Source organism: Chanodichthys erythropterus, chromosome 16 (assembly GCF_024489055.1).
Source record: "Chanodichthys erythropterus isolate Z2021 chromosome 16, ASM2448905v1, whole genome shotgun sequence".
Taxonomy (NCBI): domain Eukaryota; kingdom Metazoa; phylum Chordata; class Actinopteri; order Cypriniformes; family Xenocyprididae; genus Chanodichthys; species Chanodichthys erythropterus.
The window spans coordinates 41,463,837-41,482,050 of NC_090236.1; the positions used below are offsets into that span (position 1 = coordinate 41,463,837).

At 36.8% G+C, this 18,214-nt stretch overlaps 2 protein-coding genes across 2 annotated transcripts; both read right to left on the minus strand.

Annotated features, from left to right (window-relative positions):
- Positions 1-784: 784 nt before the first annotated feature.
- d2hgdh (D-2-hydroxyglutarate dehydrogenase) lies at positions 785-10,831 on the minus strand. The gene is made up of 10 exons (XM_067362366.1): positions 10,686-10,831; positions 9,841-10,179; positions 5,058-5,115; positions 4,832-4,971; positions 4,562-4,755; positions 4,275-4,443; positions 3,144-3,287; positions 1,451-1,593; positions 1,196-1,361; positions 785-1,117 (listed from the first exon to the last, which is right to left on the minus strand). Exons 2-10 carry the CDS (start codon positions 10,175-10,177, stop codon positions 855-857), a joined length of 1,614 nt encoding a protein of 537 aa, XP_067218467.1. The 5' UTR covers positions 10,178-10,179; positions 10,686-10,831; the 3' UTR covers positions 785-854.
- Positions 10,832-10,956: 125 nt separating this feature from the next.
- On the minus strand, positions 10,957-16,398 carry znf622 (zinc finger protein 622). Its single transcript, XM_067362367.1, has 7 exons — positions 16,269-16,398; positions 15,003-15,560; positions 13,123-13,383; positions 12,887-13,049; positions 11,881-11,996; positions 11,485-11,628; positions 10,957-11,396 (listed from the first exon to the last, which is right to left on the minus strand). Exons 2-7 carry the CDS (start codon positions 15,556-15,558, stop codon positions 11,263-11,265), a joined length of 1,374 nt encoding a protein of 457 aa, XP_067218468.1. The 5' UTR covers positions 15,559-15,560; positions 16,269-16,398; the 3' UTR covers positions 10,957-11,262.
- Positions 16,399-18,214: the final 1,816 nt, after the last annotated feature.

The window sequence follows — 18,214 nt, forward strand, 5'->3', positions numbered from 1 at the left end:
TATGAATAGCAATCGTTTTCTAATGTCAGCGTTGCCAAACTTTTGTAACGTTATTTTAAAACAACTAATTTCAACAGGTCAAAACAACAACCTACCTGACCATGAGACACTGTTGGGCAGTTTTGATGTTGTCAGCAGTAGCAGAGTCATGATTACCTGATGAGGAGATCACCTGACACCTGTGGTCATCTTCAGTTCAGATTCATACGCAGAGTCGAAGCACACCTCGCGTCATTACCAAACCAATGATCCTCCGCAAGTAACCTGTAGTTTTATGCTTCAACCGCTAGAGAGCCAAAAGTTACATAGTGTAGTTTTAAAGGGGACCTAATATGCAAAATTCATTTTATATGGTGTTTGAACACAGATGTGTGTGCAAACCATTAATGATAAAAATCCACCCACTCCTTTTTTTATAATCCCAATAAATCATAAACAGTCTCTCCAAATGATTGTAACTTCTTCCTGAGTCTCTCCATCAGTGTCGACTCCGGTTTGAACAATGTAAGGATGAACATTTTCCTCATTTTGTCTGCGTGAGATTCTCCAGCTTTGTTGTTGTTTAGCTGTTAAAGCTCCGCCCTCTTCTGGAGCAGCAGCTCATTTGCATTTAAAGGGACACACACAAAAACGGTGTGTTTTTGCTCACGCCCAAATAGAGGCAAATTTGACAAGCTATAATAAATGATCTGTGGGGGATTTTGATCTTGTAAAAGGGGCGTTATTATATTTAAAGCAACACTTCTAAAACACAACACTGAACAAAATAAACACTCTGATTTTAATCTCTTATGGTCCATTCAACACAAAACAGTACAATAAAAATGTGGTTTTGTAATTTTCATATGAAACTATTAGTGTATGTTGTCTGGCAGTGTTTTGTAAGGGTTGAGAATGCCTTTAGGATCCAGCATGGCTTTAATGCTGCCCATGAGGGCGACTGCCTCTGAGGGTTTACTGTAGTAAATGTAGTTTCTCTTCTTCAGACCCAAGCCATGCTCTGCACTGATGCTGCCTTTCCATCGGGCCGTCCACTCGTACACGTATGGCTCAATGGCAGCCAGTAGAGCGGGGTCTTTAGAGGGGGATGTGATGTTTAGATGAAGATTTCCATCACCTGGAACAAAAAGTAGCTCAAAAAAGTCAAAGTTTATTCCAGCTACAGACTCATTGCAAGTGAAAAAGATAACCATACCAACATGTCCATAACCGACCACACTCTTGGCCATGTCTCCGAGGTGCCTCCTCATGTCTTCAACTAAATCGTAGATCTTCTCCACAGGGAGGGAGATGTCATATTTGTAGGTGTAGCCTTCATGTGTCAGAGCTTCTGTGACTCGCTCCCTCAAAGACCACAATGCCTGTATAGACATAAGACCTTTAGCGCATCAAGTTCAAAAACACAGACAAATGTTGAAATCGATCCACATGAAGCAAGTGAGCAGAGTGCCTTGATTTTTGTCGCCTCTGTCGCAACTGTCCCATCGGTCACCAGAGATGATGTCATGACCTCCTCAAGGAAGTTGTGTAGTTTTTCTTCATCATGGGCTGAGTTGGATCCAGCGGTCTCAATGACAATGTAAAAGGGACATTCTGTAAGACATATCATTCTGAGTATATTCAAGAGTGCAATAAAAACAAATGAAATATAGCTCAAGCAGCAATTATCGGGTTCAAGCGCTTTAAGCACATGGTTAAAAAGTTTAGCAAGCCTGTAACCATCTTGATCATAGATGGAAAAGACCATTTACAGCCAAAACAGGCAATTTACCATATGAAATATATGGTTTATAAAGCTTTTTAACAGTTATCGAAGTTGAGCCAAAAACATAGTACTAGTTCGCCAAAGTTGTTTTGTGAAATAATGTCTAATAATTAACAAAGGATTTGATGAACAGATGCGATCCTAGAGGCAAAGTTGCTCAGAATGAGTTCTGCCATGTGGTATGAATGACGTGGGTGTGCAAAAAATTGTGTAATATACAATCTTTTACACACGTGAAAAAGGGAAGACACCCCTTGGTGGCCGATTTCTTTTGTATTTCTTAGAGGTCTCTAGGGTTGTGAGTCAAACAGGCCCAGCGTCTGATAGCTGCTCAAATTTCATTAGCCACCACTGCCCACATTTTTCGAGATATGCAAATGTCCTCAAAACCAGTCTTGATACCTTGGACAAAGACACTGCATGCCAATTTTCAAGTCAATCAGACTTAGGGTGGGATAGTTATTGCCATTTTTACATTTTTTCTATGTTATAGTGCCACCAAGTGGCCAGTCGCCACGTCCTCTGGCAACCACAGAATAAGCTTTTATATAGGTGTGCCAAGTTTGGTGAAAATGTCTCATTCCATTCACGAGTTATAGCCATTTTAGTAAAAAAAAATATTGAAATTTATCTAAATTTCGATTTTTTTTTTATAATTATTGACAGTCAGACTCCAGAGAATCTTGCTGCACTGATCAGACCAAAAACCTAGGACTAGTTCGCAAAATTAGTTTTTTTCAAAAAAAGTCCAAAATACCCCAAAAGGGTGGTGATTTAATACAGGAATTGAATTTTGTTGGGTTCAGGGGTTATGAGCAATTCTATACACGATTGGGGTGAGCTTTGGTGACATTGTAGACGGTTTGAGAACTACCAGTCCTCCATTTTTCAAGGCTCTATGACTCACGGTTTGGTCTGCCCTATCACTTTTAGGGGAGAATGATGATTCTTGGAAAATGTGACAATTACAAAAGAGTTTCAGAGCTACGACGTAAAATCCGCTCTGTTTGCTCTAAATGCATGTTATTGATGTTATTGTGAACGATTCATCCATCAATCTTCTGATGAAATAACAGACAACTTCTTTCTGGTGATGTATGGCAGACTTCTCCAATCATTTCATCCGCTTAAAACCCGCCCCCTTTTTTACAATCAGCCGTAAGCTCACATTCAAATCCTCCTCCATCCAATCAACAACCAATGAATAGAAGCAGGTCCCCGCCCTACATTTTTTCCTTGTTCATTAATCCACTTAACTCGGATGTATGTCACAATAAAACAGAATAAAAGATCTGTCACTGCTTTGTGAAACAGACTGTTACGTCGTTACATCACGACTTTAAAAACAATGGTACCCAAAGCTTTAAATTGTGTTTACCTGTGATGGGGTTGGTGAGTTTCAGATGCTTCTCCAGAAGGTTCATACAGGAAGTATCTAAAAACTCAAAAGCAGACAGGATCTCTCCCAGCATCCCTCGACAACACTGAAATGTTTCCAGCAGTTGCTGAAAGCTGGAGCACCCTGCAGAACACACGAGGAACTGCAATAAGCTGAAGCGGCCAGTTTACACCAAGAATGATAACTATGAAGATAACTGAAACAATATCTACATTAGTGTCCACTCCAATGTACGATTTACTCATCTCACTTTAACAAAAACAGATTCAGTATTCCTCAAAATGATTAAAAGCAGTGAAATGTCGGGACCGATAGCCTCGTGGGCAGCATCGACATATAGCGAATTCGATTCCCAGCTCGTGGACCTTTCCCGATCCCATCCCCCCCTCTCTCTCCAACTTCACTTCCTGTATACATACAGTCCTATCGTAATAGAAACGGCAAAAACGCCATAAAATGCTGGGAAATGCAATCTCAGAATATTACGCAAACCTGCAATAATTAAAAATGTAAAATTTCACAAATATACTTTATGTATTTAATCTCACTTTATTAACTAATGACTTAGCTGCTGACCAATTCAATCATACTAATAAGCATAAATGACTTTAGTTAAACATCACATTTGTTTCATTTTTGTTTTTACTGCAAAGGCCTCTATTGTACGGGAGTGAATTTGCATTTTCATCAGCCTGAGGCTTAATTATTTCACATATGCAGTGAAAGGGCCTTTAGTTTTACCAAAAATAGAACTTTTATTTTTCGGTATTAAAAAAAAAAAAACATGCAAGCCCAGCTCAGGTGACAAAAAGTAAATCAAAAGTAATGTAATCCATTACTTTCCATAAAAGTAACTAAGTGACGCAATTAGTTACTTTTTTAGGGAGTAACGCAATATTGTAACGCATTATTTTTAAAAGTAACTTTCCCCAACACTAGTGTTTATTGTTCATCAGCTGTGTTGTTATCGTTACAGCTGTGGTGTGGAATTCCCTATTCTCATGGAATTACAATGATTATTAAAACTTTATAGTTATATTCATCATCCTTGTTGTGAATGGCCTGTAATATCTTTAGCATGTTTAGAATGTGCTTTTTTAGTCATTTTACCTAAAAACGCTACATTGACCGCTTTAGGCTTGCGAGGGCACAGGATGGAAACAGCAGTAATGACCCCTAATGTCCCTTCTGAGCCAATAAAAAGCTGCTTGAGGTCATAACCAGTGTTGTCCTTGCGGAGTGTGGCCAGGCAGTTCAAAACCCGCCCATCTGCCAAAACCTGCACATGAAAGATGGGTAAGAACACAACTTAAATACATTTTGGGACTTTTGGATATCATATAAAAAGAGGTAGATTTCTAACTGTCTTTCATTTCTGTTAAGATGGAGGAGCTCACCACTTCCAGGCCCAGAACTGTCCCTCTAAGGGACCCATAGCGCAGCAGTCTGAGCCCACCTGCATTAGTGGACACATTCCCTCCAATATGGCAGCTTCCCTTTGCCCCGAGATCCAGTGGCATGATGAAGTCTCTTTCCTCCAGATAGAGAGACAGGTTCTCTAACACACAGCCTGCCTGACAAGTGAGGATACCTGAAAGCCAAATGAATATATTTAACTTTTGACACAGATGCTACAGGTAAAGTTATGACAGATCTAGCAAGCACACCTGAGATGTTGTCAAACGTCATGACTTGGTTCATTAGAGAAGTGGAGAGGATGATCTCATCAAACACCGGGACACTTCCTCCCACCAGACCTGTGTTCCCTCCCTGCGGACACACTGCCAGATGACGCTCGTTACAGTACCTGTGGAAAAACAGTGGATGATTGAAGAAAACAAGCCTTGTAAACAAATACACACTACAAAATCAGTGTGATCATGGAAATCTGACCGGAGAATCTGAGAGACCTCCTCTGTTGTTTTGGGTCTCAGGAGAACTTCACTATTACCTTCCAAGAAAAAAACAACAAGCATTAATTGATATTTAATATTACAATCCTCAAACATTTTGCTTGAATAGGGCTGGGCAGTATATTGAGTTTGTATGACGTATCGATGTATGTTTTATAAACGATATAGAATAAGACAATACCTACAGAAGCTTGTTTCTGCCACTAAATTAAAAAATTATTCTGACTTTTTTTCACAATCGTGAGTTTCTGTTTTTTCACAATTCAGACTTTATATCTCTCAATTCTGACTTTATATTGCAACTTTATATCGACTTTATATCAAGTAATTCTGACTTTATATCAAGTAATTCTGACTTTATAACTCGCAATTCAGACTTTATATCACGCAATTCTGACTTTATATCAAGTAATTCTGACTTTATAACTCGCAATTCGGACTTTATATCACAAAATTCTGACTTTATATCAAGTAATTCTGATTTATATCACACAATTCTGACTTTATATCAAGTAATTCTGATTTATATCACACAATTCTGACTTTATATCAAGTAATTCTGACTTTATATCTCGTAATTCTGACTTTATATCAAGTAATTCTGACTTTATAACTCGCAATTCGGACTTTATATCACAAAATTCTGACTTTATATCAAGTAATTCTGATTTATATCACAAAATTCTGACTTTATATCAAGTAATTCTGATTTATATCACACAATTCTGACTTTATATCAAGTAATTCTGACTTTATATCTCGCAATTCTGACTTTATATAACACAATTCTGACTTTATATAAAGTAATTCTGACTATAACTCGCAATTCAGACTTTATATCACGCATTTCTGACTTTATATCAAGTAATTCTGACTTTATATCTCGCAATTCTGACTTTATATCAAGTAATTCTGACTTTATATCTCGCAGTTCGGACTTTATATCAAGTAATTCTGACTTTATATAACACAATTCTGACTTTATATAAAGTAATTCTGACTTTATAACTCGCAATTCAGACTTTATATCACGCATTTCTGACTTTATATCAAGTAATTCTGACTTTATATCTCGCAATTCTGACTTTATATCAAGTAATTCTGACTTTATAACTCGCAATTCGGACTTTATATCACGCATTTCTGACTTTATATCAAGTAATTCTGACTTTATATCTCGCAATTCTGACTTTATATCAAGTAATTCAGACATTATATCTCGCAGTTCGGACTTTATATCACGCATTTCTGACTTTATATCAAGTAATTCTGACTTTATATCTCGCAATTCTGACTTTATATCAAGTAATTCTGACTTTATATAACACAATTCTGACTTTATATAAAGTAATTCTGACTTTATAACTCGCAATTCAGACTTTATATCACGCATTTCTGACTTTATATCAAGTAATTCTGACTTTATATCTCGCAATTCTGACTTTATATCAAGTAATTCTGACTTTATAACTCGCAATTCGGACTTTATATCTTGCAATTCTGACTTTATATCAAGTAATTCTGACTTTATAACTCGCAATTCGGACTTTATATCTTGCAATTCTGACTTTATATCAAGTAATTCTGACTTTATATCACGCAATTCTCACTTTATATCTCGCAATTCTGACTTTATATCAAGTAATTCAGACTTTATATCTCGCAATTCGGACTTTATATCACGCAATTCTGACTTTATATCAAGTAATTCTGACTTTATAACTCGCAATTCAGACTTTATATCACGCAATTCTGACTTTATATCAAGTAATTCTGACTTTATAACTCGCAATTCGGACTTTATATCACAAAATTCTGACTTTATATCAAGTAATTCTGATTTATATCACACAATTCTGACTTTATATCAAGTAATTCTGATTTATATCACACAATTCTGACTTTATATCAAGTAATTCTGACTTTATATCTCGTAATTCTGACTTTATATCAAGTAATTCTGACTTTATAACTCGCAATTCGGACTTTATATCACAAAATTCTGACTTTATATCAAGTAATTCTGATTTATATCACAAAATTCTGACTTTATATCAAGTAATTCTGATTTATATCACACAATTCTGACTTTATATCAAGTAATTCTGACTTTATATCTCGCAATTCTGACTTTATATAACACAATTCTGACTTTATATAAAGTAATTCTGACTATAACTCGCAATTCAGACTTTATATCACGCATTTCTGACTTTATATCAAGTAATTCTGACTTTATATCTCGCAGTTCGGACTTTATATCAAGTAATTCTGACTTTATATAACACAATTCTGACTTTATATAAAGTAATTCTGACTTTATAACTCGCAATTCAGACTTTATATCACGCATTTCTGACTTTATATCAAGTAATTCTGACTTTATATCTCGCAATTCTGACTTTATATCAAGTAATTCTGACTTTATAACTCGCAATTCGGACTTTATATCACGCATTTCTGACTTTATATCAAGTAATTCTGACTTTATATCTCGCAATTCTGACTTTATATCAAGTAATTCAGACATTATATCTCGCAGTTCGGACTTTATATCACGCATTTCTGACTTTATATCAAGTAATTCTGACTTTATAACTCGCAATTCGGACTTTATATCTTGCAATTCTGACTTTATATCAAGTAATTCTGACTTTATAACTCGCAATTCGGACTTTATATCTTGCAATTCTGACTTTATATCAAGTAATTCTGACTTTATATCACGCAATTCTCACTTTATATCTCGCAATTCTGACTTTATATCAAGTAATTCAGACTTTATATCTCGCAATTCTGACTTTATATCACGCAATTCTGACTTTATATCTCGCAATTCTGACTTTATATCAAGTAATTCTGACTTTATAACTCGCAATTCGGACTTTATATCTTGCAATTCTGACTTTATATCAAATAATTCGGACTTTATATCAAGCAATTCTGACATTATATCAAGTAATTCTGACTTTATAACTCGCAATTCGGACTTTATATCAAGTAATTCTGACTTTATAACTCGCAATTCGGACTTTATATCACGCAAGTCTGACTTTATATCTCGCAATTCTGACTTTATATCAAGTAATTCAGACTTTATATCTCGCAATTCGGACTTTATATCACGCAATTCTGACTTTATAACTCGCAATTCTGACTTTATATCACGCAATTCTGACTTTATATCAAGTAATTCAGACATTATATCTCGCAATTCTGACTTTATATCAAGTAATTCAGACATTATATCTCGCAATTCTGACTTTATATCACGCAATTCTGACTTTATATCTCGCAATTCTGACTTTATATCTCGCAATTCTGACATTATATCTCGCAATTCTGACTTTATATCAAGTAATTCAGACATTATATCTCGCAATTCTGACTTTATATCACGCAATTCTGACTTTATATCTCGCAATTCTGACTTTATATCAAGTAATTCAGACTTTATATCTCGCAATTCGGACTTTATATCACGCAATTCTGACTTTATAACTCGCAATTCTGACTTTATATCACGCAATTCTGACTTTATATCAAGTAATTCAGACATTATATCTCGCAATTCTGACTTTATATCAAGTAATTCAGACATTATATCTCGCAATTCTGACTTTATATCACGCAATTCTGACTTTATATCTCGCAATTCTGACTTTATATCTCGCAATTCTGACATTATATCTCGCAATTCTGACTTTATATCAAGTAATTCAGACATTATATCTCGCAATTCTGACTTTATATCACGCAATTCTGACTTTATATCTCGCAATTCGGACTTTATATCACGCAATTCTGACTTTATAACTCGCAATTCGGACTTTATATCACGCAAGTCTGACTTTATATCTCGCAATTCTGACTTTATATCAAGTAATTCAGACTTTATATCTCGCAATTCGGACTTTATATCACGCAATTCTGACTTTATAACTCGCAATTCTGACTTTATATCACGCAATTCTGACTTTATATCAAGTAATTCAGACATTATATCTCGCAATTCTGACTTTATATCAAGTAATTCAGACATTATATCTCGCAATTCTGACTTTATATCACGCAATTCTGACTTTATATCTCGCAATTCTGACTTTATATCTCGCAATTCTGACATTATATCTCGCAATTCTGACTTTATATCAAGTAATTCAGACATTATATCTCGCAATTCTGACTTTATATCACGCAATTCTGACTTTATATCTCGCAATTCGGACTTTATATCACGCAATTCTGACTTTATATCTCGCAATTCTGACTTTATATCAAGTAATTCTGACTATATCTCGAGTTATAAAGTAAGAATTGCAAGATATAAAGTCAGAAACGTCCAGTTTCATTCTAAAAGTTGTAACTTCTTCCTGAGTCTCTCCATCAGTGTTGACTCCGGTTTGAACAATGTAAGGCTGAACACCGTTACTGACAATCCTCATTTTGGCTGCGTGAGATTCTCCAGCTTTGTTGTTGTTGAGCTGTTAAAGCTCCGCCCTCTTCTGAAAAGGGGGCAGCTCATTTGCATTTAAAGGGACACACACAAAATGTTGTGTTTTTGCTCACAACCAAATAGTGGCAAATTTGACAAGCTATAATAAATGATCTGTGGGGGATTTTTGGGGGGTCTAGTTTTCTTTTACATCACGTGAACAAAAAATCTTACTGGCCACAAACTTTTTAACTAAAATGCGACTCGCTTACATTGATAGAACATGCCTAAAACTTTTAAACTACTCTAGGATATGCAAATAGTTCACCTTCCACTGTCTTAAGCCAGTCTACATTGCTGGACTTCAGCAGGTCTGGATCAGTGATGGTTCTTCCAGGCAGCAGCGTTCTGAAGAAGGCCAGGTCGTCCTGTGTGACCCTGGAGAAGGGTAACCGTGGAGGAGCAGCACCAGGGTTTGATGGGCTCGCTCCCAACCCTCCGCTGTGAACATAGCGGTGCTGAGTCAGCTGACACGAGGTCACTATCAGAGCTCTGTCAGAGGTCACTCGGCCCACCGCAGCGAGAGCAGAGCTGTGCCGTGACCAGAGTGACCAAATACACATGGACTTCAGAGGACGTCCTGCGAGCCTCTGAAAGATCCCCATATCTGTAGTGGAGGGAGGGGAATTACACAAATATTGCAAGTTTTGTACATAATTTACCATTCTTACATGGGCAGATATTATTACAAGAATGAGATTCAGATTAACTATTGCACAGGGATAAATGATTAACCAACACATTTATTGCAGTGATCACAGTACACAATCATATTCCAAAACACAAAATCTGGAAATCTATTCTAAACATAATACTATATCATAATATGAACATTATATATTATATTCTGTTACATTATCACTATATTTGTATATAAATTAGATAGCTATAAATTGCACACTTCTACAATTGGTACAAGCTCATAAAGACAAAATATATTATTCACCCAAACTACAAATTGCAAAGAAATGCATGTCATATCTGCTGTATTACATTCAATGGTAGCTTTAATACACTCGATTAAAATACATGCTAGTGCTTTGATCGTTTAGTTCATTAAAAATTCGCTATATTTAAAATCTTTTTACAGAAATTATCGGGTAGGAAACCTACTGTTTCAGAGGAGAAGGGAGTTTCAGCAGATTTCACATTATATCACAAATATTATACTGAATCTTCCTACAAGGACTGTGCAAATGTTATGGTTAACTTCCTCTTGAGTGTTTACAGCAGGATTATAAGGTGAAACAGCGCCATCTTTTGGCCAGGAGAACTAGGACAAGCGTTTAGCTCCTGTATTATTTGTACCTTTTTATTATTTACATCATATAAGATGATTTCATACAATACTTATCTTTATTTTCTGAAAGAAATTCCAAACATCAAGACTGACATTGCTTATTTTATTGATCATTTATACAGTATTATAATTCAGAAGTTGCACATACAATGTATTTTTGTCTATAAGCATTAATAAGATTAATATAAACTATATTATGAATACTTCACAAAACCAAAAGAAGCAATCGTGCATTGATGCCGGATGATTTGGATCTCCAGATATCCTCATCCACTTTAATCATGTGTGACGTTCCACCTTTATTCATGTCATTCTGATTTAACATTAGCAGCAGTTCACATCTCAGCTGGATCTACACACATTCTCACTTTAGCCTGTTATTACTCTGATTTAGAACATGACTTGAGCTCTGAAATGGGTCTGTTTGTTGGTGTTATTGCCCATGCCAATCTTCAGCATCCACTTGGACTTCATCCTCCGTACGTACTGCATGTCCTTCTGCTGCTGGCTCACGAAGCCCTTCCCTGCAAGAGAAGCCATGTTTAAACAGTCAGTGCTGCAGAAATAAAGTTAAGCACTGGTGAAACCTGCACACCATCCACAGTGACGTACCGAAGTCTCCCGCCCAGCCGAGAGCTCTGTACTGTTTAAGGACTCGACCTACGGCCTTCTGGTTGTGTGCTGGAACCAGCGCCCTCTGGACACCGAACCGCTGCTTATAGTACCTCATCAGGGAGCGATGGCCGATCTTAGCCCCTGTGACACACGGCAAAAACAGAGTTTGGTCCTATATGCGTTTTACAGGATTCAGAAATAAATGTCAGGAGGAAACAGGTTTGTTTAAAACAGGTGATTCCCTGCAGGTTGCTCCAGGTCAGCCTTTCTTATGACGGGTTGATTGATGAAGTATTGCCTCATTATTTAAGCGTTAATTTTGAACTTACATAGTGTACCTTTAAATGTCATAATGAACACAAAGGTGTTGTGAGTACAGCTGTCAATCAGTACCTGAGGGCAGAGTGAGCTCCAGAGTCTCATCATCAAACTCCACAGTCTTTCCCTCGGGCAGTTCACCGTCCTTCATCTCCACATCATCTCCATCTTTAGCATCAGGATAGCTGCTCCTGTGTATTATTCAGAAGGACAAGAATTATCACAATTTTCTCTTTTAATAGTCTTTTATTACTCCAAATGATCAGTAATAATTTTGGGAACCAAGTTGGTACTGAAATTTATACAAAAGTGACAATACCAGCATTATAAGTGCTGTTGAGCGGATTCTTAAACACCTCTGATTGGCCACTGGGTTCACATGCTCAACAGATATGTCTCTGATTGGCCACTGGGTTCACACACTCAACAGATATGTCTCTGATTGGCCACTGGGTTCACATGCTCAACAGATATGTCTCTGATTGGCCACTGGGTTCACACGCTCAACAGATATGTCTCTGATTGGCCACTGGGTTCACATGCTCAACAGATATGTCTCTGATTGGCCACTGGGTTCACATGCTCAACAGATATGTCTCTGATTGGCCACTGGGTTCACATGCTCAACAGATATGTCTCTGATTGGCCACTGGGTTCACACGCTCAACAGATATGTCTCTGATTGGCCACTGGGTTCACACGCTCAACAGATATGTCTCTGATTGGCCACTGGGTTCACATGCTCAACAGATATGTCTCTGATTGGCCACTGGGTTCACATGCTCAACAGATATGTCTCTGATTGGCCACTGGGTTCACACACTCAACAGATATGTCTCTGATTGGCCACTGGGTTCACATGCTCAACAGATATGTCTCTGATTGGCCACTGGGTTCACACGCTCAACAGATATGTCTCTAGATCAGGAACTTCTATTCATTGGTCATTGATTAAAAACTATAAAAAATAAAATAACACTGGAACCCAGAATAAATTTCTACAACTTGAAATCGTCTGACACTGACATGGTGGCCGATAATTTTGTGCATCTTCAGAGGATGTTAACAAACGTCGGTGTACCTGAAGTCGTAGAAGTCGGCGAACTCAAGCGCCGCGTCTCCGTCTGTGAGGAGTTTGCAGTGGCTTTTGTCGGTCATGTGTGCCTGAACCGCTTCTGTAGAGTAGAAGGACTTGCCTTTCTCGTTACACCATAAGCACACCTTCCCGACGCCAACCTTCTCTCCTGCAGAACAACACACAGATTAACGGGAGAAGACCGACTCCAGCTCCATTCTCCGGCTCTCTCTCTGGCTCACCCAGGTATGAAATGAGTCCTCTCAGGTCCACCAGAAACTCGATGTCTGGGAGGAAGAAGCTGTGTGTTTTGGTCATGTGTGCCATGTTTCGGGAGAGTGAGCGGGAATGATGTCCGCAGAACAGACAGTCGGTCACTGGGATTGTACCGGGGGCCAGAGCTGCCGCAGATGCAGAGTCCTCCGCCATCTCCTCCTCTTCATCATCATCATCATCATCATCATCATCATCACCATCCATATCCTCATCAACATCCTCCCATCCTTCAGAGAAAAAGTTATATTATTATGTAGTCTATATGACAGACTTGCGCTGTACTGAACTGTATTTTCCTTTTTGAAGTGATTTAAATCATATTTCAAACAATTTAAAATCATAATGGAGGACATTAACCTTGTGTGATCTTCGTTTCAGTCTTTGGGGTCTCCAGGCAACAAAATGTAATTTTGTAACAACATTATTGTTTTGTTTTGTTTGTTTTTTTAAGAAATAATACAAATACAAAAATGGAGTGATATCTTGTTTTTATGTTAGTGTAGAAATAAAGTCACACTCAGGGTCTTTGGGGTCTCCAGGCAATAAAATGTAATTTTGTAACAAAATAATTGTTTTTTTAAAAAACAAATGTAATTTTACTCTGTTTATTAATGTTTTTACTTAAAATGTGTGCAGTTTTGGGAGGATTTATCATATCGTTTAAATTTATATAAATAAATTAATAAATATTTTGTTGTGTAGGTTTTTATACAAAAACAGCTTTTTATGTCAAATTCACTTTATAAAGACCCACATTTCTAACTTTCATTCATGGGGATCACATGGGTAATTTGACATGGTTTAGTGAGAGATTTTTGCCCATCTTTTGGAAAATGCAGTTTTAAAAGTAAAAATTGATCACTTTATCCAGTAGATGGCAGCAGAGGTCCACTATTTGCTGTTTGACTGACTGAAAGACATCTTTTCACAAGTATTTTCAGCTGGATTCATGTCTAAATATTATCAAATCACAATTATGACAATTAAAGTGACTTTGTCAAAGTTTAGCATTTTTTAGTACTGAAAAAAATCAGTTTTTCAATAATGTTACATTATGATGAGACCTGCTTAGAAAATTCATCCTCAAAATCAACATTTTTGAAAAACTGATTTTTTTTACAGAACAAAAAAATGCTAAACTTTGACAAAGAGTAGCTTTTATTGTCATAATTGTGATTTGATAATATTTAGATCTGAATCAGCTGAAAATACTTGTGAAAAGATGTCTTTCAGTCAGTCAAACAGCAAATAGTGGAGCTCTGCTGCCATCTACTGGATAAAGTGATCAATTTTTACTTTTAAAACTGCATTTTCCAAAAGATGGGCAAAAATCTCACACTAAACCATGTCAAATTACCCATGTGATCCCCATGAATGAAAGTTAGAAATGTGGGTCTTTATAAAGTTAATTTTACATAAAAAGCTGTTTTTGTATAAAAACCTATTTTAAAAAAATATTTTTTATTTATTTATATAAATTTAAAAGAAAAGGTAAATCCTCCAAAAACGACACAAATATGAAGTAAAAACAGAATAAACAGAATAAAAGTACATTTGTTTTTTATAAAACAATTATTTTGTTACAAAATTACATTTTGATGTCTGGAGACCCCAAAGACCCTGAGTGTGACTTTATTTTCTACACCAACATAAAAACAAGATATCACTCCAATTTATTTGTAGATCTAGAAAGTGTTCACCACTGTACAAAGTTTCATGTCATCTGGACAAAGAGAACATCTTTAATTTTATTTTAGCAAACATCGTTTGGGGCCTAAAAAGCCCCCATAAGGGTTAAAAATGATCATATGGTGTGTCCGATATCTCGTGCATCCCTAATTCTTACCCTCCTGCTCCTCCTCTTCTTCACCCTCCTCATCTGTGATCTTCTTGGCCTGCTGCTCGAACCACTGCAGCCGAGGCGGTTTGTCCGGCCGCTGTCGGACTCGTTTCTCTGTGGGCGTGGCTTCAGAAGGGGCGTGTCTCTGCTGCTCCCTGAGAGCTTTCTGAAGCGCCTCATTCTGTGCATCTTTGTCTAGCTCCGCCCCTTTCTCCAGATTCTTCTCGTTCATTCGCTGGACGGTCTCCTGGGCGGCGGCCAGCGCTTTCCTCTCAGCCTGCTGGTGCTTGTTGGACTGAATATGATTGGTGTAGGCGTTGTCAGTGGAGAACTTCTTGTTGCAGGTGGCGCAGTAGGCCGAGCCGTGTCCGCCGGCCTGGCTCTCCTGCTCGGCCGCTGCCCGCTGCGCCAGCACTCGCTCCTGGAAGTTTTCTGCGGTGACCGGAGGCATGTCTGCAACCTTCCTCTTCAGATTGTAGCGGTGCCAGTCTGTCTTATAATGCGCCCGCTGGACCTCGCCGTCAGAGAACTGCACACGGCAGCTGATGCACGTGTACGACATGCCTGCAGGAAACACAAACTCATTCTTTAATCCTGGAGGTCAAAACTGACTGAAGACAATAATGAAATTAATATGCTATATTTTAGTTAAATGATATTTCTGTGTTTGTGTGTGCGCATGAGTGTCTATTTATACATGGAAACATCAAAAATATTATCTTTTTTTATTATGTGATTAATAAACTGTGTGGAATAAAGACAATAAAGCATTGTTTCTACAGCAAAAATACTATGATGTTGGAATTTGAGGATGCACCAGTGAAGGATAAAATTAATATTTTAAACAATTATTATAATTCAGCACAGCAATTTGGTGTTTTCCACACCAAACCACTGCTACACCAAATATAAATAGATAAATAAATAAAAAACATTTGAGGAATTGTACTTTTGACATGTAGCTCTCGTATGTAACCAGTGTGACAACTAGCCCCGGTCTGTTCTTCAATACATAAACAAACGTATAGATACGACACATGACGTTTAAACAAATTAAGTAATATAAAATTAATTAAAACTCAGTCCAATAGAGTCATGTAAGATCATAAGTCATATTATGCTCTAATCTAGATCAACATAAGACTGTACCAAATCAATAAATCTCGCAAAATTCGAGTATAATCATAACAATAACTAACGTTAGGCTATGGGGAAGATTTCCATAGAATGAACTCATTATAGTCATAGATCTGGAAGAAAGTGTGATCTTACTTGGTTTATTTGATCCTCGCTAGTGGAAGTTCACAGCTCTGACAACACGAGGATAGAAACAAAACAACCTTTGAACCCGAGCAGCAGTGATCTCACAGACACAGCGCCACCCTGCGGTGTGGAGGACACACCCCTCGCCTGTGGCTTCAGATAAACTCTTCAAATCGTTCTCATTCCTTACAACTAATATAGTGCACTTGAAGGAGAGAATTCAGACACTGAGAGACGCTTTTGCTGTTTAATATTCATTTAAAAACTGGCAGCTCCAATATGAAAAGATTTATCTTGAACTCCGTCATGAAAACTAGCATTAATAATCAATTAAAAAGGAATGTACACCTGTTAAAGGGTTAGTTCACCCAAAAATGACAATTCTGTCATCATTTACTCATCCTCAAGTTGTTCCAAACCTGTAGAGATTTCTTGTTCTGCTGAACACAAAGGAAGATATTTGGAAGAATGTTTATAACAGAGCAGATCTCACCCTCCATTTACAATAGTATTTTTTTCCTACTATGGTAGTCAATGGAGGGCGAGATCTGCTTGGTTACCAACACTCTTCCAAATATCTTCCTTTGTGTACAGCAGAACAAAGAAATCTCTACAGGTTTTGACAGTGGTGTAGTCTAGTTTTTTGTAGTGACATACTGTGATTTTTTCCCTCACAATACTCGCGCGCCCCCATAAGCACCACACCCGCTAATAGTATGTATCTGATCTAGGCTACATGAAATTGAGGGCATTCTGAAAGACTGTTTATGTGTGTGTTATCAACATGTCAATTTACTATAAATCAACACAAGACTTTAACAGCCAATGACATTAACAGCTCTGGAATGATTTTCTACTGTTTAGCGTCAATCACCATCTAACTCAGCCAGTTAAGATCTACATTTAGCCTTAGATGGTATATGAATGTGGTCTCTGGATCATCAGCTGGCAAGTTTCAATGCACATTTAAGAGTTAAAGTTGCAACTATTATTACAAAATGCTGGGTTAAAAACAACCCAAGTTGGGTTGAAAATGGACAAACCCAGCGATTGGGTTAAATGTTTGCCCAACTTGCTGGATAGTTTTATTTAACCCAACTATTGTGTAAAAATTGCTGTATTGCCTGCTTAAAATGAACCCAAAATATAAATTATTTAAAATATAATAGTTCAACAATAAACATTTATTAAATTGTTTATTAATAATCACCTTTTGATTATTATTGTTGCCTCTTGTCTGATTTTTAATTTCCAACCCATTTTGGGTTCATTTTGGCCAGCCACAGTCATTTTTAAACAATAGTTGAGTTAAATAAAACTACCCAGCACGTTGGGCAAACGACCCAATCGTTTGGTTTGTCCATTCTCAACCCAACTTGGGTTGCTTTTAACCCAGCATTTTTAGAGTGTAACAATAATGGAAAGATGAGGATTATCAGTATATCACAATATCACCCTGTTTGGACTGTTTTGCACCATTTCCTGCCAGTCTGTCATCATAGTTATGCATCTCAATTCACTAACTTGAAATTGGATTCAATATCAGTTATTTTGGATATACTGTATATCAGGTCAATGTATGGCAAATTTCCTCAAGAAAAAAAAAAATATCTCAACTAATGCTGTAAAATATACATGGAAATCAATTACTACATTAATATTAAAAGGTTAAAATGAACTGATTTGCATACAAACTTAAACTACACTTAAGGAATTTTTTGTAATAATAAAGTTATAATAGCTCATTTTAAAATAATTTCTACTCCAATTCATTTTTTGAAATATAAAACATTTAAATGGTGGCTGTCAACTTTATTCAATCATGCAATAGGCCTATATAGGCTACTGAAGAATATTAAAAATTATAATGTAATATGGTGCATATAGTTAATTTTTCTAGCTGACTAATGAGTTTATGGTCACTGAATATGTTTTTCTGAGGTAACGCTAGGCTA